The 23,962-nt window shown below is 43.2% G+C and overlaps 1 protein-coding gene and 1 long non-coding RNA gene across 3 annotated transcripts in view; one reads left to right on the top strand and one right to left on the bottom strand.

The window, feature by feature from the left end:
* Positions 1 to 14,260: 14,260 nt before the first annotated feature.
* On the bottom strand, positions 14,261 to 22,714 carry LOC125631525 (uncharacterized). Of its 2 annotated transcripts, XR_007354976.2 has the most exons (3): positions 22,615 to 22,701; positions 21,750 to 21,894; positions 14,261 to 17,878 (listed from the first exon to the last, which is right to left on the bottom strand). It is a non-coding gene; the product is annotated as an uncharacterized LOC125631525 (long non-coding RNA). The 2 variants fall into 2 exon arrangements; XR_007354975.2 differs by lacking the exon at positions 21,750 to 21,894 and having other exon boundaries at positions 22,606 to 22,714.
* A 419-nt stretch (positions 22,715 to 23,133) lies between these two features.
* KLHL7 (kelch like family member 7) overlaps positions 23,134 to 23,962 on the top strand; it is a 45,623-nt gene continuing 44,794 nt past the window's right edge. Inside the window, exon 1 of the mRNA XM_048838374.2 lies at positions 23,134 to 23,272. Coding sequence (XP_048694331.1) covers positions 23,153 to 23,272 — 120 coding nt within the window. The 5' untranslated portion in view covers positions 23,134 to 23,152. The remainder of the gene's footprint in view (positions 23,273 to 23,962) is intronic.

Genomic DNA, 23,962 nt, shown 5'->3' with positions numbered 1-23,962 from the left:
TGACTTCAACATATGGGACCCCATGTTGAAGTTCAAAGACTTGCTGCCTAAAGAGGCCAGGCTGGAGTTTTCCTTGCTGGTGGATGAGGGGAAATCCATAGTGAGGGCTTTCCTGCAAGCTGCCCTGAATGTAGCAGATTCAGCAGCCAGGTCCATGGCTTCCGCAGTAGCCACGTGTAGGAGTTAATGTCTACAGTCCTCTGGCCTCCCCCAGGAAGTCCAGCAAACTCTCCAGGACCTTCCCTTTGAGGGAGCTTTGCTCTTTTTGGATCAGACTCATGTGAAACTTCATATACTGAAGGACTGCTGGGTGACCTTTAAGTCCCTGGGATTGTATACTTCAGCGACTTTAAGGAAGCACTACAGATCTCAGCAGTCCTCCTGGTACTCCATCCCACTGGCCTGTCAAGACGTGCAGAAGAAAAGGAGCAGGAGCTTTAGGTGTTGACCACTTCCCCCTTCTACCTCAGCATCAATGACTGCCACACCCAGACACCTGAGAAGCTCCAACCAGGCCTTTTGATGGGGCACTCGAGGACGTACCAGTTCCCAGGTTTCAGGACCCTGTTTCCCCTTTAATTGCAGACCTCCTGTCCCACTTCGTCCATGCATGGTCCCATATCACTACAGACCATTGGGTGCTGTACATGGTGGAAGTAGGCATAGGTGCCGATTCCATGGGTGCTCCAATCCTGGAGCACCCATGGAGAAAAATTAGCGGGCGCTTAGCACACACCAGCAGCCAAGCTCCCCTCTCTCCGTCCCACTCCCACCCACCGGCAGCCCCTGTGCCTCCTGCACAGGAGAGAGGGGGAGGAGTGAGGACGGGGCACACTCAGGGGAGGAAAGAGGCAGGGAAGAGGCGGGGTAGGGGTGAAGTGGGGCCAGGAAGAGGCAGGGCGGAGGTGGGGCCTTGGGGGCAGGAGTGGACTGGGGGTGGGGCTGAGCAGGCGTTGAGCACCTTTGTGGGAAATTAGAAGCTGGTGCCAGTTCATTTTTACCTTTCCTTACCACCCTCCCTTGCTGTCCCTCTTCAGGGACCCCTCTCATGAGCAACTTCTGGCCCAGAAGTTTCAATTTCTCCTTTGGGTGGGAGCTGTGAAAGAGATTACACATAATCTAAGGGGGAAGGAGTTGTACTCCTGTTGTTTCCTAATCCTGAAAGCCAAGGGTGGTCTCAGACCTGCGCCAGCTCAACGGCTACCTCAAGAAACTGAAGTTCCGCATGGTCTCCCAGGCTTCCATTATTCCCTCCTTGGATCCTGGAGACTGGTACAGCACCCTTGATTTGAGAGACATCTACTTTCATATATCGATTCTTCAAGGCCACAAAGGTTCCTCAGGTTCATTGTGAACCACACACACTACCAATTCACAGTTTTCCCATTCAGCCTGTCGGCACACCTGCAGGTGTTTACAAAATGCATGGTGGGAGTGGTGGCCTTCCTGAGGAGACAGGGATACAAGCCTACCTGTATCTGGATGACTGGCTAGTCAAGGGTGAGTCCAGGGCCGAGGTGGAGTCCAGTATCCACCTCATCCAGTCACCATTCAAGGCCTTATGCCTGATAATAAATGTACAGAAGTCCACCTGCACTGTGGTGCAGGGGATAGAGTTTTTTGGAGTGGTGCTTGACTTTACTCAGGCCAGAGCCTTCATCCCAAAAGACTGGTTTCAGGTGATCACATCCCTGATAGTACACCTCAAGGGCCATTCAATTACATCAGCCTGGAATTATCTGAGGCTTTTGGGTCACATGGTCTCATGTACATACATAGTTCAGCAACCATAGTGCATACACCTCAGACCCCTCCAGGCATGGCTGGCCTCAATGTATTTCCCAAACTTCCACCATCTGGACTTGGTTCTCTCAGTACCTCCCCCAGTTCTTCCCTCCCTCAACTGGTGGATGGATCCACTTGCTGTTTGTATGGGTGTTCCATTTTCACAGCCCCAGCCCCCATCAATATCTCTGGTCTCAGATGCATTGGCGCTAGGCTGGAGAGTTCACCTGGGGCCCTTCAGGACTCAAGGCCTTTGGTCTCCAGAAAAGCTCTCTGCACATCAACATCAGAAAGCTCAGACAGTTTGCCTGGCTTGTCAGGGGTCCCTGCCTCATGTTATGGGCAAGAGCATGTTGGTTCTTACAGACAACATGGCAGCCATGTTCTATCTTAACAGGCAGCAAGAGGCTTGCTCTTCCCTCCAGCATCAAGAGGCAATTCAACTATGGAAGTTCTGCATGAGCCACTCAATTTACCTCGAGGCTTTCCATCTGCAGGGAGCAGAGAACAAGCTGGCAGCCCTCAGTAAGTCTTTCTGCAGTCACCATGAATGATCCCTTCGTCCAGACATCATGAGGGTCATTTTTCAGCAGTGGAGGGCTCCCCGGGTAGATCTGTTTGCAACCCAGTACGACAGAAAGTGTTACCAGTTCTGTTCCTTGTGAGGTCACAGTCTGGGATCACCCTTGGCTGCCTTCCTGCTCTCGGGGGCAGGTCACCTGTACTACAGTTTCCTGCATATCCCACTCATGCTCCAGGTTCTGCTAAAGATCAAGTGGGACCGGGCGCAAGTCATTCAAATAGCCCCAACTTGGCCCCATCATCACTGGTTTGCCACTCTGCTAGGCCTCTCTGTAGTGGCTCTGATCCTGCTCTTTCTATACCCAGACCTGATTTCTCAGGATCATGATCAGCTACTCCACCTGAACCTCAGCTCCCTCCACCTGACAGTCTGGAAGCTCCATGGTTAAACCCCACAGAACTGGGCTGCTCAGAGCAGGTCTGTCTGGTCCTATTAGGTAGAAGAAAGCCCTCCACCAGGGCTACTTACTCTCAGAATGGAAGCGGTTCTCCATCTGGGCTTCCTATTGTGGAGTCTTGCCTATGCAGTTGTTGCTGCTATGCGGTTGTTGCCCCACCCCAAGCACTGGCCCCGCAGCTCTCATTGGCCGGGAACCAAGGCCAATGGGAGCTCCAGGGGTGGCACCTGCGGATGGGGCAGCACACAGAGCTGCCTGGCCGCACCTCCATGTAGGAGCCGGAGTGGGGACATGCTGCTGCTTCTGGGAGCTGCTTGAGGTAAACACCACCTGGAGCCTGCACCCCTGACCCCCTCTGACACTCCAACCCCCTGCCCCAGCCCTGATCCCCCTCCCGCCCTCCGAACCCCTTGGTCCCAGCCCACAGCACCCTACTGCACCCCCAACCCCTCATCCGCAGCATCACCCCAGAGTCCACACCCCCAGCTGGAGTCCTTCCCCACTCCCACACCCCAACCCCCAATTTAATGAGCATTCATGGCCCATCATACAATTTCCATACCCAGATGTGGCCCTCGGGCCAAAAAGTTTGCCCACCCCCAAACTAGGAAGATTGGTCCAGGCTGGATGGGAGTTCAGTCTGTGTATTAGGAACTGTGAGCTACCTGTAACATCTATTAAGGTGAGAGATTGTTTGATTCAAATCTTGCTTAGTCTATGAAAGTTAGAATTTGCCTGCATTTCTATTTTTATTTCTTAGGTAACCAGTTTTGATCTCTATGCCTGCTACTTATCACTTAAAATCTATCTTTCTGTAGTTAATAAATCTGTTTTATATTTTACCTAAAAAATTGTGGTTTTGGTTGAAGTGCTTGGGGAATCTCAGGTTGGGTTAACAAGGGCTGTTGCATATCCATTGCCCTTTTGTTGGAGTGATGAACTAATTAAGGAGTTTAAGCTGTCCAAGAGAATTTTCAACAGTGTAAGATGGTATATTTCTAGGGTGCAACACTGGGTTGATTGGCTGGTGCCTCTCTCTGTATGATTCAGGGAGCATTCATGCAATTTAGCTGGATCACATCATGTATCCACAAGTGTTACAACAGGCAGGTGCTCCACTTCCAGCTATCCTGACTGCTCACTCCACGAGAGCATAAGCATCAGCAGCAGCATCTCTAGCACAGATCTCTATTCAGGATATTTGAAGAGGATCAACTTGGTCATCAGTGCATACGTTCTCTTCTCACTATGCCATCACTCAGCAGTCTAGGGACAATGCAAGATTTGGTCGAGCTGTCTTACAGTCAGCATGCCCATAAACTCTGATCCCACCTCCTATTCAACTGTTTGGGAGTAACCTACAGTGGAATGCACGTGTGCAAGCACTCTAATAAGAAAAATAGTTACTAACCTCTCCGTAACAGTTGTTCTTTGAGATGTTTTACAAATCTCCATTCCACGAGCCGCCCTGCTACCCCTCAACACCGGAACTGGCGGTAAAGAAGGAACTGAGGGGGTGCGTTGCCAACTGAATCCTTTATACCAGCGCTATAAGTGCGTGGCACCAGAGGGCACCTGAGCCGCCCCGACGGGTACCACTAAGGGAAAAATTTCTGATGACTGTGGTCGGGACATGCACACACCTACAATAGAAGGGACATGTGCAACACATCTTGAAGAACAACAGTTAGGGAAAGGTTAGTAACCATTTTTTCTTGAATTATCTGTGTTTGTAACCGATTGGGCAATGGACAGTCAGGCTTCTTGGTGGAAAGGAGATTTGGCCTACTAGTTAGCGCTGGGTCCAGGGTAGGCCGAGTCCAGGAAACAAGTCAAATGCTAGAACTGGAGGGTAAACTGGAGCAGTCAGCTGGAGGCAGAGGCAGGGATTAGTACCAGAGAGACAAAAGGGTCAACCAGAGTCATAAGCCAGAGGCAGAGCCAGGGATTGAAGCCAGAGGGGAGCAGGGGCTGGAACAAGGGCAAGCGCAGCTTCTGTCATGGTATGTGTTGAGCAGCCACTCATCTTTCTTTTCTTTTTCTCCTTTTTATGGCAAAACAGACTTGACTGAATAGTCTACAACCACTACCAACTATAATTCCTCAGTATTTAGTGCTTTATACCCTCCCACTCTGCCCCTTGTCTTTCAGATAATGGAACAGTGTCTTTTTATTAATTTTTACTAAATAACAATATAATTTTTTAATCCTAAAATGTTTGAATTTCTCAAAAACATTTTCCCTTTCTTTATCAAAGCCCTTACATACCCATAAACGGTGATCAGTTGTTTCTTCCACTTTACAGAGTGCATATATTCCATCATTGTATCTACTTATTTGAAAAAGATTTTTGTTTAAGCCACAATGACCATGTAAAAACAACGAGGAGTCCTTGTGGCACCTTAGAGACTAACAAATTTATCTGGACATAAGCTTTCATGGGCTATAACCCACTTCATCAGATGCATGGAGTGAAAAATACAGTAGGCAGGTATAAACATACAGCACATAAAAAGACAGGAGTTGCCTGCCCGTTATAGCCCATGAAAGCCCAAATAAATCTGTTAGTCTCCAAGGTGCCAAAAGGACTCCTCATTGTTCTTGCTGATACAGACTAACATGGCTACCCCTCTGAAACCAATGACCATATAGTACTCAAAACAAAAGTACTTCATTAGTCCTATCCAGGCCATAAAGTATATCATAAGCCTCAACTCTAGGGCACAATTCAAAAAAATCTTCTTCCTCTTTTTTCATTAATCCAAACTTTTGGCATTCTCCTTTTAAATTTTTCTGTACTTGGCTTTTTAATTCCTGTTTACTCAAGGTTATTTCTATGTCAATCCTTTCATTTCTTACAACTTTTGCTGGTTTGTCCATCATTTCATTTTCCGTTATCCCAATATGTGTGGGGATCCACGCTAATGCTACATGTACTAACTCTGTTACTAGAAATACAATTTCACTGAATAAATCACTTCTGCATACTGACATACCCTTTTTGATGGCCATGAGGCCTGAGATTGAATCTGGAAAAACGACTGCTGCTGCTGGACGTACATCCCAGATCCAATTTAATGCTAGCATTATTGCTACTAGTTCAGCTGTTATGACAGCTGCATAATCAGATATTCTTTTAGATGTACTAATTCCCAATTTTGGCACACAATATGCCTTTCCTACTCTTCCTGTTTTTTCTTGTTTGGATCCATCTGTATATATTTGACAAAACCAACTCCACTTTTCATCTATATATTAGGGGCTTGTCTCCATTTACCAGTGGATCGACGCTGCGGCAATCAATCCACCGGGGGGTCGATTTAGTGGGTCTAGTGAAGACCCGCCAAATCAACCCCCAATCTCTTTTTTACCATTATGTTTATAAAATAAATCTAAATTGACATTTGGATATGTGACTTTCCATCTATAACTAATTTTCCAATGACTAAAAGTTTTGACTTTGTTCAGCTTTTCCCTCTCTTTCAACTCCTGTATCCACACATTAACTCAAATGACATGTGGCATTCTAATATTATGTGCTATAGTTTGCCTATCTAATTCCCAACAATTCTCATATTTGTTTGGTACTTTCATCATTGTGATTCCCATTAACTCTGGCCATAAAGTTAAGTCCTGTAGTTTCATTCATAACTTCTAGTGAAATACCACTTACACTATCTGTACCATGCCTATAGGTGTTGTATTAAATGCATCGCATGCAATTCATAGTGCCTGGGCTTGTATTAAAACTAATTTTTTAAGATCTGATTTTGATACTGACCCAAAAGCTTGGCAGCCATAGTCAATAACTGGTCTGATTAAGGCTCTGTATACCATCATCAGTATTTTCTTTCCACCCTCCAATTAGTCCCAGCAAGACTTTTAAGCAGGTTAATCCTTCCTGTACATCAGCGTTTCTCAAACTGGGGTCTGCAGGGCCTGCTAATCAACTCCTTCCCCTCCCTCCCTCAACTCCTCCCATCCCAATGCAGGAGGTGCTGGAAGGGAGAGGGAGGAGGGGGCACAAAGAGGCAGGGAAGACGCAGGGCAGGGGTGGGGCCTTGGGGAAAGGGGTTGAGTGGGGGCAGGGCCTGGGGCTCATTGGGGAGGCTTGGCAGTCCACAGCAAAATTTTAAATCAAAATGGGGGTCCTCAAGTTACTAAAGTTTGAGAACCGCTGCCCTACATGTATCTTTAACATAGTTTATATGATCTTTCCAAAGTAATTTAGTAGCAAATATTACCCCTAAGAATTTGAATGTTGTAACTATATATATTTGTTCTCCATACAGATACAGTTTACATTCCTTTATAAGTTTTCTTCTTGTAAAGATCAATCCTTTGGTTTAAGCACTGGAGAACTTGAAACCCCATGCATTTCCCCAGTCAGAGGTCTCAAAACGCTTTGATGATTCTCTTTTCTGCCACCTCACTATTCCTGCTCCTAACACATGGATTTGCGGGATCATCTGCGAATAGAGTGACACCTACCCAGCACTTATTTGTTTTGGGAACTCATTTATCATAATATTAAATAATACTAAATAACACTTCCTTGAGGTGCACCATTTTTAATATTGCGTATATTCAGTATTGTATCTTCATGTTTACTCCAACAACATAATAGATCATGACTCTCTTCAATGAACTGTCTTTTAATCTGGAGGAAAACTTCACTTTGATTTTCATCATTACACACCCCTTGGAAAGTTTCTGCTAAAACTTTTGTTTTCTCATTATCAGAACTTTATGTTGTGAGTCCCAAATAAGACCTGGGATGTGGCTACTCTCCAGCTGAATTCCATTCATTCTTCTAATTTGACTGTATATTTCTGATGTCTTGGTATCTTTGTTTCTCCACCCACCGTACTTCCTCTTTCTCTTTGATTTTTTTATTAATTCTCTGTTATTGCCTTACTTCTTTTATACTTCATCAGATCTTAACTATTCATTGTATTTGCATTCATTGTATTTGTTTCTTTAACTGCCATTTTGCACTCCTCATTCCTCCATGGATGTGAGTTTTTAGTTTGGGGGTTACTTCAATGTCCTAGGTATGGCTATAGAAGTTGTTGCTATTAATCCCTTTCTTACATTATCATTGAAATTCTCTATGTCATCACTCACATGATTATTCACAACTTCAGGACATTCACCTATAAATAGCTTCCAGTAAGCTTTCTTAAAATTCCAGGTGTGTAATTTTCCATTACCTTCAACCTTATCTTGCCCTTGAAAAATATTAAGTATTGGGGTATGATCATTCCCTGTTCCTTTTTCCTTATATATTTACCAGTTGCATTTATTTGCAATATCTATTGTTATAATTCCTAGGTCTAAGCATGAAAAACTACCATCTGCTGCATTAAATCTAGTTGGGGTGCCATTGTTTAAAACCAATTGATTGTTTTCATCAATTAACTTTTTTATACATGCACCATTTTTATCAGTTGTCTTATTTCCCCACAAATTATGATGACTGTTTAGGTCACCGCATATGATATATGGTCTTTTAGCATTCTTCTCCATTTCTTGTAACTTTGAACTTTCTATTTTAATCTTAATTCTTTATTCTCTGCTGCTATGTAGTTTAATCTTTCTCTTATGAAAATACAAATGCTTCCTCTTCTTCTTAGGATATGTCTACACTACCCACCGGATCAGCGGGTGGGGATCAATTTATCGCATCTAGACTAGACGCAATAAATCGACCCCTGAGCACTCTCCCATCGACTCCTGTACTCCACCACCGCGAGCGGCGCGGGCAGAGTCGATGGGGAGCGGCAGCAGTGGACTCACTGTGGTGAAGACACCATGGAAAGTTGATCTAAGTACGTCAACTTCAGCTACATTATTCACGTAGCTGAAGTTTTGCGTAACTTAGATCGATTCCTCCCCTCCCCCCCCAAGTGTAGACCAGGGCTTAGTTTTCGGTCTTGCCTAAAGGCAGTCTACTCTGGAATTCTAAAAGCAAGCTTTTCAACCCCCCCATGTTTCCTGGATACATATGACATCCAGTTTAGTTTTCATTTCCACTATATTTTCTTTTAGTTCTTGACCATGTGCTATCGGATTGTGTCCATTCCAACAAAAGATTGAGATCCCCATACTAATCATATTTCACCATTAATTTCATTCAAAATTACATGAATATGGTCCATTGACAAGTTGCTAACATACACATATTTTTCTGCTGCCCTTGTTATGATTTTCATTTTTCTGATTTTTCACCAGTTTGTGATGTACAATTTATCATTTCTATCATAAATTCAATAAACCTTTATTTTTTCATTACTAGTATATCATTGCCTATTCCTTCCACAGTGTTTCATATTCTTTATAGAATGAGGCTGTCTACACTTCCCCTTTTTCTGTGCTGATTGTCTCTTCTTTCTCCACCTGATACTTTGAGAATGTCCTCACAGCTTCCACTAAAATATATTAACGTTTGTCTTTTGTAACTCTTTAAGTCAACTTACTGCAATTCACCCCTATAAGCCAGACTGTCTGTGACTACCATCACAGTTACTACATTTGACCTCTGTCCCTTCTATACAATTTTCATAGGAATGCTCTCCCCCACATTTACCAGATCTTGTTTTCCCTTTGCAAACAGCTGCTACATGCCCATACCTGTTGGCATTTATATATCCCCCTCCACCAAGGTGTTACAACTTGGTTCTGAATATCTGAAACCCTACTGTTACTTTCTCAGGTACAGCTTTCCCTTAAATGTAATCACTACAGCTGCTGATGGCTTCCTTTCTCCTCCCCATTTACTAATTAGTCACTTACTAACACTTTAACTTCTCCTATGCTTTTGGTTATCTCATCATTGGCCAGCTCTAATGGCACTCTGTATATTACCTCCTCTATTTCAGTCAAATACTTGGGTAGCTGGCAACTTATTTTAACTTTCCCTACTATTTTAGTTTTTCGCAGTTTATCAGCTTGCTCTTTGTTTTTACATTCAGCTAAAAGATCACCATCTCACAATCCTCCAGCTCTTACAATTCCCTCTATACTTTTTATTCCAGTCAGCTACTTTCACAGGATTAACACCTAATCTTATTTCTTTAGTAGGGATTTCATAATTATAACATTTTGGTTTATTTCCTTCCTTATCTTTCCTTTTTTTGCTGATATGATCATCATCTGATTCTGCTTCTACTCTCTTCTCCCCTCCCCCCATCCATTCTCCTTCTCTAATAGACTCTTTTTCAGTTTCCAGAGTGACTTCATTCAGGGCCAGAAAATCCTCCATCTCCCTCCCACAGGCCAGGGCCTCCAGCCAGCCACTGATCTGCTATGGGGGTCAGGCTTATAAAAAGGGCTGCTAAACCATCAGCCAATCAGGGCCAGTGCAGCTGGCCTCACTGGTTGCCTAGCAGCAGAGTTAGGAAGCAGGCCAGCAGCTGGTCCAGTGCCTGACAATGGTGTCCAGTGCTTGGCGGTCATAGATGCAGCATGCGAGTCAGCTTCACCATAAAACACAAGAAGAAGAAAAAGAAGTTCAGTGGCTGCTCAAAGCATTTGTCTATAGCTGTAATAGCTCCTTTACCTGCTTGTTCCCGGCCCTGCTCCTGTCTTGCCTGACTCTGGGTAACCCAATCCTGATTCTTAGCTCTGATTCCTGACTTTGGCTCTGGTGCCTGGCCTTTGACTCTGATTCCTGACTCCTACTCTAACCACTAGCCACCATTGCCCACATACCAGTCGCTGACATGGTATGCTTATAAAATTTGCAGATGACACCACACTGGGAAGGGTTGCAAGCACTTTGGAAGACAAGATTAGAATTCAGAAGGACCTTGACAAATTGGATAACTGATCTGAAATCAACAAGATGAAATTCAATAAAGACAAGGGCAAAGTACTTCGGTAGGAAAGAAAAATAAAATACACAGTTACAAAATGGGGAACACCTAGCTAGGCAGTAGTACTTCTGAAAAAGATCTCAGGGTTATAGTGGACCATAAATTAAATATGAGTCAATAATTACTAAAAAGGGTAATATAATTACTAAAAATAAAATAATAATAATAATAATAAAGTAATAAATAATTACTAAAAAGGGTAATATAATTCTTGGGTGTATTAACAGGAGTGTTGTATGTAAGACACAGGAGGTAACTGTCCCCTGCTACTCAGCAGTAGTGAGGCCCCGCTGGGCACCACATTTTAGGAAAGATTTGAACAAATGGGAGAGTTCAGAGGAGAGCAATAAAAATGATAAAAGATTTAGAAAACGTGATCTTTAGAAAAACCTGATATATGAGGAAAAGGTTAAAAAACGGGTTATGTTTAATCATGAGAAATAATCCTGATAGTCTGAAGTTAGTGAATGGGAATCACCAGGACATAGAAGGATTTTGAGTTGTAATCCTCAGTTAGGTTATAGGGTGAGGAAGCATTTAAGGATAACCACAGCTGATTTTCTAGATGAATGTAATACAATATAAACCGAAAAAGCACATTAAAAATATACCTCTTTCTGTGCTCACAATCTCATTTATTCTATTCCTTTAGCTAAGGGGTATGAACCAAAAAGAATCAGGATGTTAACATCCTGTTACTGTAACAGTAATAGGGGGATGTATTAACAGTAATTAATCCTGTTAATTGCTTTAACCCTACTCATATGAGACATTTTGAGTTTTTGCCCTATATGTTAACCACTTAATTCCCAGCATTCATCATATATTAATTTAGTGTTTTCAATGACTTTAGCCCAAAAGGTTAAGTTTAAAAGCTTCATTCTTAAAGTAATGGGCATTTCACCTGCAGCTACCTGCAATACACACAGAGGTATTGTGATGAAGGCATCCATGCAATTCGCAACATCTGAGCTTGGATTCAAGCTTCTCAAATTCATTTTCAATGCCAAACTGAAAGCCTGGCACCCATAGTCCATAATTAGTCTTTTTAGCTTTCTGTTAGTATTCCCAAACCCCAGGAAGTTCTAGAAATACTTTTAAATAATAGTTGATTCTGCCTTTACACTTATCTCTAATTTTTTCAATATGATCCTTCCAAGTGAGCTAAATATCACACCTAAACATTTGAAGCCTTTAACTAGGCATTGAACTGCCACTGCTGCTGGGCTTAAAAGCCAGTCTGCTGACACTTTCAACCAATCAGGCAGGGTAGCCTATCAGGCAGCCTATTACAGACCAGCTGCGCTCATTATGTTGCTTCCAGACTGCCTCTGCTGTAGGCCCTGCTCCTAGACATACTCTCCACTCTGTTATCCAAATCTTTAATTAAAAGACTGAATGGTACTGGACCCTGTACAGACCCCTGCAGAGGCCTACTAGATACATCCCCCCAGTTGGACAGTGAACCATTGATAACTAGTCTCTGAGTACAGTTTCTCAAAGAGTCATTCACCTACCTATATTAATTTAATCTAGTCCACATTTCCCTAATTTGCTTATGAGAATGTCATGTGGGATTGTGTCAAAAGCGTTACTAAAATCACAATATAGCAAACGTTCAACTTTCCCCTATCCTCTTGGCCAGTAACCCTGCCAAAGAAGGAGGTTGTTTTGGCAGGATTTATTCTAGACAAATCTATGTTGGCAATTACTTATTACCCTATTAGTGTTTACGCATTACCCTCTAGCTGCTTAGAAACCAATTGCTTACAAATTTGTTCCAGTATCTTTCCAGGTATCAAAGTTAGGCTGACTGGACTATAATTCTCTGGGTCCTCTTTCTTCTCCTTTCTAAAGATTGGTATTATGTTTGCCCTGTTCCAGTCCTCTAGGATCTCACCCATCCTTCATGAGTTCTCAAAAATAATCGCTAATGGTTCTGAGATTGTTTCACGTAGTTCCTTAAGTATCCTAGGATGAATTTCACTGGTTCTGCCAACTTGAATACATCCAACTAATCTAAATATTCTTTAACCTATTCTTTCCCTATTTTGGCTTCCCTTCTTTCCCACTTGTTGCTAATAGTCATTGTTGTTTGCAGTGGTGTTCTAGCTAGGTGGACCCAGGATATGAGAGAGACAAGGTTGAACCAATTTCTGTTGGTGAGAGAAACAAATTTCGAGCTCTACAGAGCTCTGTGATAAGAACTGAAGAGAGAGCTGTATCAGACAACATGCTAAACAAACAAAGTCTTTGGAACAATCTCAGTTCTGAGCAGCTGCTGAGGAAGTGATGAGTAACTGATGAGAGGGCTAGGTTTTTTGTCATTTTTATCTTATGGATGTCAAAATGACTCAGTTACAATACACAGCCCTCTCACTTATCTAGCATACAGATGCATTCTCATGAGATCTTCTAGAGCATGTATTAACCTAGTGTCAAATAGAGCCATTTGTAGACAGATATATGTACACTGCTCCCACTGTAGCCAGTAGGGGTTATGAGCACCTACGAGATAGCAGAATTTCCCCTCTTTAATAACATGCTGGCAACATATTTCTGGGGAAGACACGTCTTAAATGTTGACAGTACTATATACTTTGATTGTAAGCACTTTGGGGCAGGGACTATCTTTTCGTTCTGTGTTTGTACTGTGCCCAGCACAACGGGATCCTGGTCTATGACTAAGGCTCCGAGAGGCTCTGATAATATACCTAATTAATAAAATAATAATATAGCTACTTACAAGTAATTCAAAAAATAAAAATGGCACATAAAAATACTCATAGTGAACTGTGATAGGTGAAACTCCATTATTGTTTCAATACACTACACAGTGCTAACTGCGACTCCAGTCGCAGCAAACCTTTACTTATAACAAAGCTTTCTGTGAATGAATTCATTCAGTCTAAGAAGATTCCACTGTGTTTAATGTTACAGTTTTGTTCAGACTGCCAGAGCCTTTCACTTAGTGATAAATCTGTTAGCACAGCACAGAATACATCCATGTCACTTATAGAATGTCTTTGGAAAGGGAAGCCTAAAAGGTTTTCCAATTAAATTACCAGGATTGAAAGGAAGCAAGAAGATACAACATTTCATCTGTGCGGATGCTGAAAGTTCCATCTTGTCAGGTGAAATGATGCAAAATTTATTTTAAAAGACACATTTTTTCCCAGCTACAAACATTAGGCCAAAGCTGATTTTAGGAAAGAAGTGGATAATGGGCTATCTTGTGAGACAGCAGCCATGACACACAAATTTTGATTTGACCACAGTCTACCCTGAACAGTTCAGTGCTGATCTCCAGTTCTACCGCTCTACTGTGTTTGTACATCAAGGATGAAATTTATTCAAGTGCAGAGGACCCATATAAGGTCCTATGCACCATTTAGGTCCTCTGAATTCACTGGGTGGGGAATCAAGCCGTGCAATGTGCCCTCTCTGCTAGCTCTGTATTTACATAGGTCTACTGTAACCCAAGCCCTACATTGGGGATGCAGCAGGCAGTGGCTGCTATTCCAGCTCTTAGGCTGAAATAGTAGCAATATAGATACAGAATGGCAGCCTCATACCTTGCCCATAGGTTTTGAGGTGTGAATTCCATCCTCTCCAACCTTCAGCACATCAGCCCATTTATTCTGTCTGGTACAGGAAGAAGTAAATTTCACTCTCATAACAGAAAAAGGGGAATAATTAGAAATAATGGAGCATTCCAGGCAAAATCTGAAATTTTACAAATCCAAACCACCCAAAAACACACAGAATTCTCCATCCAATCTGACAGCCCATGCTAGAATTAATCCAGAAAACAGATATTAAAGCATCAAGTACTGAACAAGAAATAAAAGTAATATTGGATATAGTGGGTCACAGGTCAACGCCTCATGTTTCACTGGTTTTCTAATGAAAATACCTCTGCAGTAACTTGTCTTTCAACCTAAATTTTGATCTTAATTCTGTAGTTGTAATGTTAGCCTCACTTTCCACATAAAAAACACAACAGTAATTCTTACTGTAGTAAAAAGAACAGATCTGGTTCTTAGAACCTTGGGCAACTACATAAGTAACATAACACTGCTAATAGTACTTCGATATTTTAGTTGGCTGTACAGTGATGAGCCTCAGTTGCATGTTTCATGAAGATGACTCGTACATCCTTTCTTTGAAGGCATCAAATTACAGAACACATTTGGAAGGGAAAACATGTTTTACTTAAAACATTTACAGAAATATCATTAGGATCAAGGATGTATTCCTGGGGAAATAGCGCTTCTGAGTTCCTTTAAATTATGATGGTGGTCCAGGATATGTGAAGATTGTCCTTTTTTTGCCATTTTCTGGCAGTGTGCTTCTGTTTTAAAAAATTGGGCCCAGATCCTTTTATGATGTTTGATGCCTTGCAAATGCAGATAAATCATAATGGTTACAGTGATAATTAAGAACAGCTTTGTCTTAAAATTCTAGAGCCAGATTGTTGTTATTCTTCTCCATCCCCCACAGATTGCCATATGGAAGGTCTTTTCTGTGCATAGATCTCTTTGTTTCTGTACAAAAGTAGGGGGTCAGCCCTGCTCCATGGCACACATCCTTAATCTCTGGTACATGGAAGTTCTCTGCAGGGTTTGGAAGGCAGAGAGGCAATGTAAGATGTACATTGTCCCTCCACCAACCTCATGCAGAATCTGCAGAAAAGTTAATACAGTCTGAGACTGCAGCAGATATGGGAATCCATAACAATCTACATGAATTGTAAGATATTCAGATTTCTATCCACCTTACTTTAACTGATCACTATTCTTTGAGAAGTTAATGAAGATAAATTTTTCACCTGGGAATTTCCTTTCTTTTCCTTTTTATTTTTTAAAGGAGGAGCATCTCATAGATAGGATCGGGTGGGAGAGATCAGGGATATATTGGCTTTATCTGGGGAGAGCAGTATAAAGTTGTGAGAACAGAGTTGAAACTGTACAAACATTTGTCTATGTTGAAACCCAACATTTGCAGGAATCAATCTGTATAATGGGATGGGCTAAATTAATGTACAACTGCTACTGGTGCATTCCCCTTTCCTGCACCTTAGTGTAACTCTTTGCTGAAATACAGGCCAGAGTTCAGTCTTTGCAGGATTTTTTTGGAAAGCATCCCACATGGGGTTCAGCAAAATTTTTCAAATAGTTTATTCCATGAAAAATGCAGTTTCAGTCAGCCTGAAACTATTAATGAATTTGCTCAATAGTTTTGGTCATTTTTAAAAAAAACTAAATTTACATGGGGACCTTGGTACCATTCACAGAATGCACAGCTGAGTTAGTGAAGTCCCTTGTATATCCTTTAGCCCAGTGGTTAGGGCATCCATCTGGAAGAGGGAAGACTCAGGTTCAAACCTCTGCTCTGGTCTGGAGCAGAGATTAGAATCCAGGTCTCCCCTTCCCTCACCCGCATTCCAGGTGGGTGCCCTAACAACCAGGCTGTAGGCTATTCTTGGGTGTGTCCCTCTCAGTTTGTCATGTTGAAACTGTTCCACTTTGTATAAAATACTTGAATATTCATTGGGACAGAGATTTGAACATGGGGTTCCCACCACATGGGTGAGTCCCTAACAACTGGGCTGTGGAATATTCTGTACTGGATTTTTCTCAATCTCTCCTGTTGAAGCTGTTCCACTTTGTAGAAAATATTTGAACAGTTTCTGGGCCAGAAAGAGAGAGAATTGCTCTATATCCCTTTTGTTTCTGTTCCCAACTCTGACACTGACCCACTGTGAGAGCTAAGAGAAGCCACAAATTACTGTAAAACAAGCCACTTAACTGCACAGTGCCTCAGTTTCCCCTATTTATATATTGGATATGTTAATGATCTGCTAGAGTTCAGACACAACACAGAGAGATATCCTGAGCTAGCATCTGATTAGGTGCAGCTAACTCCCTTAAAAGAAGGGTGGATTAGTTCTAGGCAGAAGACAGCAGTACGAGCATTCTGTGTTCTAGAAGTCAGGGCAAGGAGTGCTGAGGAAATACAAGAGCGACCCAGCTTGGTTTGTATTTTGTCGTTTTGAGTCTACTACTTTTTAAACCGTGTGGAAGAATGCAGGTAGAAACTTTTGCCAAGTTGGACATCATACAGAACCCGTGCAACAAAACCCAACCCAGAAAGGGTGACTGTCAAACACACCTCAGCCTCCAGTGGATTTTTCTTGTCACTCAGCGACTGGCCTTGCTACAAACCCAACATCACCAAGACTACTTGCCCATACTCCCTCCAGCCAAGGAAGACTGGCCCTTGTTTTGTCTGGAACTTCTGCAGTACCCCTATATTCTGCTGGCCCAGGAAGTGAGGACCTGACCTTGGACCCAGATGTTAGTCTTCCACATGACAGCATGTTGCATTACCAGTAGCCTGCCAGGCCATTATACTTCAGAGATGCTCACATTGTCCTGCTGCATCTAATTATGCTATTATAATGCATAACTAGTAATAAACGCTGCATTGTTTGAAGTCATTACAACTTACAATGTTGTTTTTGTAGGGGTGGGTACAGGGAAGTTGATTGGTTTAGCAGTATGGATGGTAGATGACACTGATATTTATCCTTCCTCAGAGAGTGAACAAGCTAACTTTAAGAAAGGTCTTGAACTAGCTAATACACTAACAAAACCAAACAAAAATGTTTAATCTAAGTCAAACTCCTATGATAGAGAGGACAATGTGTAATAAGTACTATTACAGCAATAACTTCACCACACCCATCAGCTGGTTGACCAAAAGGTCAGCCAAGCAAGAGTAAGGGTTTTTTCCTCCTTTTGTATAGTTTTATCTGTTCCCATAAGGAGATTATTTTCAGAGTATTTACATGGATTTGTCATAGTTGCCTCCCTTGGGTGGCCCTGAGAAGAAGTTATTCCACAACAAGCTAGAACAGGAATGTAGTCAGTTACAAGAAGAGCACTGCTTGACTGAACATACATACTGAACTGTCAGAGAGAAGCCGACAACTTAACAATTGATATCAGTCACTGGAACTTTAATAAGAGTGTTTCTTCCGACTGTTCACCAGGCTCTTGATTTAAATTGGGGCTAAAAAACAAAGTGGTTCACATAGTCTGAACACAAATCACTTCCTCTCTCAGATAATCAGGCTGGAATTGCATGGTATCTCATTGTCACAAACGCACTGGTTCTCCCAGTCAACCATGGAGTCTTCCAGGAAAGACAAAGTGAACAAAACTTGAATACCTAGTGTAAAAAGAAAGAAGGGGAAAAATTAAATACAGGTGTTCCTGCTACATTATGAAGAAGCAAAAGAGGGCACGAACCCACTTTTCCCCCACCCCGAGGTCATTTTTACAACTCCAGTGCTATATGAACAGCTAGAACCAACTTCAGTTGCAAACTGCAGCTCAGATTGCTGTAACAGAAAAGCAGTTCCCCTTTTTCTTTGGTCACAGACTCATGAGCTATAATTGCGTAGGAAGAAAACTAAGGAACTATTTCTGCAAGAAAAAGGAAATAGAAGTGTAGAACAAAGAGTTCTACAGCACTAGAAACAGGCAATAAGTCATTTATTCAAGGTAACAATGAAACACCCATTCAAGACAAGCCATTAGAAAAACTTTTAATAACAAATTGTGCAAGAAGGAGTATGCCAATTCAACCAAGAAACATTGTTCAAATACAAATCCCCTTAGATCTCAACACAGTTCAGAAAGGATCAAGAGAGATGGGGCAATGATTTTTCATGGGGAGAGAAAGTTGCCACCCATCAACAACCTGCTCCCACAAAGACTGCTGTGCAATTTTTGATATTTTTAAATGTGCCTGTGCTCAGGCAGCCACTTCCTAAGCACCTCCTCATGGCCTCAGGTGGCTTTACAGCATTCTGCCTCAGTTTACCCTCCCCAGGGTCTTTTCTCTCTCCCAGGAATTCACAGGGCTCAGCTCTCCAGCGAGGTCAACATCAGAGCTCCATTCCCTTTCAGGGTAACAAAAGTCCCAACAAAGAAGTTCTTTTGCCCCACTTGGGCTCATCAGCTTGTCTTCTGGCCTCCCTGCTGTGGGACAGAGCCCTAACTCCTAGGTTGCTTCCCTAAATCCCTCTCATAATCTCAGCCTTTCTAGGCTGATTTAGACGTTTCTGCAATGCTATGGGTTAGAGGTTATTGGAGTAACCAAACAATGTGCACTTAAACACTTCAGGATACACAAGAATAACGCACAAACCTGTTGAGCAGCATTAGTTGAAAGCTCAAAATGTCACACGATGCAGTTCTTGAAACTGCTCTGAAAAAGATGTCATTTGTACCAGTCCAACTACTTTCCCACCCAATCCTGTGAATAAAATACTCTTTTGGGAGGATCTAAATGTCTCTTATGACCTCAAAAAGAAAAGGAGGACTTGTGGCACCTCAATTTATTTGAGCATAAGCTGAGCTGTAGCTCACAAAAAGTCATGCTCAAATAAATGGGTTAGTCTCTGAGGTGCCACAAGTCCTCCTGTTCTTTTTGCGAACACAGACTAACACGGCTGCTACTCTGAAACCTGTCTTATAACCTCAGTTTGTGGGTTGGAGTATAAGACATAATTAATGTTTGTACAGGGCTTTGAAAACATAATGTGCCATACCAGTGCTAAGTATTATGATAAAATTATCTTAATTTGCATAATATACCAATTTACACTGCAAGTTGCCTATTTCTTTTTCAGCTAAATTATCTGACAATAATTTCTTATTTTTGTATGGCTAACTCTATCACTTCTACCATTTCCAATCAACACCACCAGCACAACGCTTACATGATGAGGATCTATTGTGCTGAATGTCCATGGTCACATTGTACAGCTTTATTCCAGGCCTCTGAAAGCTTCATAGGGTTATCACTGATCTGGTGCAACCAGGTTAATCGCTGAAGACTGCAGCTGCTACCAGCCTGTGGCTGGACAATGTCCCCTCCTGACCTCAAATCTGATCTTCTGGGCTCAATTTGTGAGCACTTTATCTCTGATGGGGGCTACATAACCAAAAAGTGCCTGCCGGTGGTGACAAATGATTTCTATCCTCTCAAGGGCAGTTCTCAATAATATCTCCCTATTACTGATAAAATCAAACCATCTTATGCCCTGTAATTGCCGCTACCAATGCATATAAAATGCCTCCAGCCTCCTGATGAATTCTTTAAGCAATGTCCATGTTTCAGATCCATATAAGAAGATTGGAAGTACACAGGTATTCTTCCACACCCCACGCCAAAATTCTGAATAAAAGACTTTCCATGTGTGCCTTATGTTGTACTCTTTCCCACGTTCCTCTTAAGTCTGAAAACCCTACTCACATCATGAAATCTAGGCCTTGGCACACATTTTTTTCTTCATGAAAAAATGCCCCCCTTGTCTTTTAGTTTACTTTTATATGGAAAATGTTGCTATCTGGTTTTCATCAAAAGAGGAAGATGGAATCCATGAAGATCCATCTGTTTCTGATGCATTCCAGCTACTAACTTCCCTGTGTTCAGCTGTAAATATAAAACTAATCTCTTTGATTTATGGTAGGTTGTCTTCAATACATTATATACACACACAAAGCTCACTATGAACTAATAAAGCTATTTCTCCTGGTGGCTGGAAAGGAAGGAAGAGACAGAGATTGTTGTTTCTATTTTTAAATACTCTTCAGGCACTCAGACACTATGTTGATAAAGGCCATATAAGTACTTAGATCAGGGGTGGACAAACTACAGCCTGGGTGCCGCATCCAGCCCTCCAGACGTTTTAATCCGGCCCTCAAGTTCCCACCAGTGAGCAGGGTCCAGGGCTTGTCCCACTCCAGTGCTCCAGCTGGGGAGCGGGGTCAGCCCTGCTCCATGCGTGCCGTGGCTCCACATGGCTCCCAGAAGCAGCGGCATGTCCCCCCTCCTGCTCCTACCTGTAGGGGCAGCCAGAGGGCTCCGCACACTGCCCCCGCCCCAAGCACGGCCCCTGCAGCTCCCATTGGCCGGGAACCACGGCCAATGGGAGCTCCAGGGGCAGCGCCTGCGGACAGGGCAACGCGCAGAGCGGTCTGGCTGCACCTCTAAGTAGGAGCTGGACGGAGAACATACCGCTGCTTCCGGGAGCTGCTTGAGGTAAGCGTTGCCCGGAGCCTGCCCGGGCCCCAACCCTGATCCCTTTCCTGCCCTCCAAACTCCTCAGTCCCAGCCTGCACCCCCAACCCCTCATCCCCAGCCTCACCCCACAGCCCATACCCCCAGCCAGAGCCCTCAGCCCCTCCCACACCCCCAACCCCCAATTTTGTGAGGATTCATGGTCCGCCATACAATTTCCATACCCGATGTAGCCGTCAGGCCAAAAAGTTTGCCCAACTCTTGTGAGCTGTTTCAATAAGATTTCAGCCCACAATGGTGGAAATCTTGTGAGTTTAATTGATCTAGGGTTCTCCTCCACCACGAATGGCCACTATCACCAAGATCAGCTGCTCTTATGAGATTTCCACCATTTAGGACTAAATATTGGAAGAATAGCTGTTCTTGTGGATCCCAACTAGAAAATAGGCCTCTTTTGGTTTTGTTTATGTTCTGAAACTAAAATTTTACAGGTAGGTTTGGATCTGTACACCCTGGAATTTGAAAGGGGGATTCAAGATCTCAGTTTTGTTCCATTTGTAACATAATTGCCAGGATAAACTTGGGATGGCAGACTCAACATGGCAATGATATTATATGTACATTTCTTTTTTCTGTTTTTAAAATGTATTAGATAAAAGGAAAAGCCAGGTAATATCCCTGTCACTATCTTATCCTAGGGTGACCACCTACTGATAAATGAAATAAAGGATAAATGTATTAAAATACCAAATCTGATTTCTATAGTATAATATAGATTTCTATACAAAATAGTTTGTGTGCTACAAAGTCACACACGATTATTGCTGCAGCACAGGACAAAGTACATCATATAGTGACTTAGTATAGGATAAGGGTATTAGGCACCAAATATAGTATGTTCCTTAAACTAAAAGACAAAAGGTCATATATAAATCCCTTTCTCCTACAGATCACAGGGTTACTCAGTTATAAAACCTTGGCAGCACAGAATTAAAAGTAGAGCACTTACAAATCAAAGTGGGACTATCCTCTAGATAAAAGCTGTATCCTGCCAGTTTCAACCCCAACACCCAGATTTTCATTGATTCAAGAAGTCTAGCTGCTTCCGTTGCATCAAAAAACTCCAGAGTCCAATGCATCCTGGCATAACAATGCTGCAAAAACTTGGAACAGTTAGATTTTGTACCATGGTACTTTGAGATCTCTTTTCTTCTGGTGGACTAGGACATGCTGCATATCTATGTACTAAACTGAGATGCTAAAACTGGGGGAAGGGATAGTTATGCGGCCAAAATTAGCCATACCAGCAGAATACAAACACCAAATTGAAGTTAAATGTAAAAGGATGTGCTAAAATCCAGATTTTTTTTTGGCGGACTAGTCTAAAATTTGGCAGGATGCAGGCATTCATGGTATTATTGTTCCGGGATATCTCAGAATTTTTGTTTAAGTGCAAGAACAGCAGCTACACTTGTTCTCAGTCTCTGGCGGGCGAATGGGATTGTGACCACACAGCGGCTGGTTCCGTTTTGCAGTGGGGCGGTGCCCGTATGCTCTGGGCTGGATTGAGGCCAAGCAGCGACTAGTTGTTTCCTCCATAAAAGGGAAGGGGATGGGGGACACAGGGACAAAGCCCGTCAGGAACCAGTTTTTACTTTTCCCCCTAAACAATGCATGCCTCCGAAGCGCTGCAGCTGGCAGCTCGGATAACACAGTAAAAGACGCGGGGTTTGCACAGACGCGCGCGTGCACCCACGCCCGCCCGCCCGCCGTGGGGTCCTCCCAGCACCTTCAGCCGTGCGCGTGCGCACTGCGCACTTAATTCAACCCTCCTCCCCCGCCCGTTAATAAACCAATCACGTGACCCGTTCCACCTCCTTGTCCCCGTCGTTCGTTTGTTTGGCTCCAGAACGCCGGTGAGGGTAGGAGGAAGACGAGAGATAGACCCCGCGCCGTTCTATGACGTCAGTGCGCGCCAGGCCGCTCCCTCCGCCCGGTTTGGGCGTGATGTAGGAGCTTCTCCAGGAGCTCGTGTTCTATCGGTAGAACGCTGGCGGCTGATGTGTCGCGCGCCCCCACTATCCCCGGAGCGCTGCAGTCCGCGGGGCCCAGGCTGCGTTCCCAGGCGTCTGCACTAGGGGCTGGTTGGCCCTGCGGCTTCTTCTGGGGTCTGATCAGCCCTGCTCCTCCGGCTGCCGCGGCAGGTGATTGCCCAGGTGACTCGCCGTGCTGGCTGCTTGGTTGCAGAAGCAGCAGGAGGTTCTGCAGTGCGTGGTTGCGCAGCCTACTCGTCCGTCTGGGATCTTGGTTAGGGCAGTTTGGTGTGTTATAATTGGCTTCCTTTGGCTGCTGTGCATGGGCCTGTGTGGGTCCTGCCAGCCTTTGTTTTCTTGGTGGTGAGAGGAGGGGAGCATGGCAGCCTCTGGGTCGGAAAAAAGCAACAAGAAGAAAACAGAGAAGAAACTTGCAGCCCGAGAAGAAGCGAAACTGCTGGCGAGCTTTATGGGAGTCATGAATACCATGCGAAAACAGGTAGGGCAGGAGATACAGCTGAAGAAGCAGAACGTCCTGTGTTCTCTCGCTGTTCGTGGTGAAATCTGCCCTAGGAGCCAATATCCAGTGTCTAGTAGGCAACTTAATCATCTCCCAGTCTTAGTAAACTGATCTACACTAACCTCAAGTTTCCCAGTAATCGTAGTTAGAACATGTCCTCATTAGTCCTGTCCTTTGTTTTTGGTTGCATATGTGGGTTTCTACTGAGTAAGCACCGGAAACTGTAACCAAGTAATCTACACGAGATCTGAATTCTTGTTCCCATTTTATAAGTATGCAAGTAGTTTTCCCAAGGGCACACATCTGGTCAGATGTTGAACCCAGGAATCTTGCTATCCCACCTGTATTCACTAGACAATCCAACTTTGTTTGATCTTTAATAGATGAGATGTCTCCATGTCTATAGGGTGGTTGCCTAAGACAACTTTCAGTGTTCTTGTGTTAAGCCAATATCTGCTCTTAAATATTTTAATAGGGGTAATTCACCAATTCAGAGTTTGAGCCAGCCAAAGCTAGTTTTTCAACTAGGCTTCAGTATCCTTTATTAAACGACTATGTTCATATAGAATAAACTAAAAATCTTGTGGAGCATCTAAAAATCTTTTAGGGATGGACAATTTAATCCTTGCACATATTGGACTTTGAGAGGAAGATGTCACAAAACGAATT

The sequence above is a fragment of the Caretta caretta genome, chromosome 2, assembly GCF_965140235.1.
Source record: "Caretta caretta isolate rCarCar2 chromosome 2, rCarCar1.hap1, whole genome shotgun sequence".
Taxonomy (NCBI): domain Eukaryota; kingdom Metazoa; phylum Chordata; order Testudines; family Cheloniidae; genus Caretta; species Caretta caretta.
This window is presented reverse-complemented; position numbering and strand designations above follow the sequence as displayed.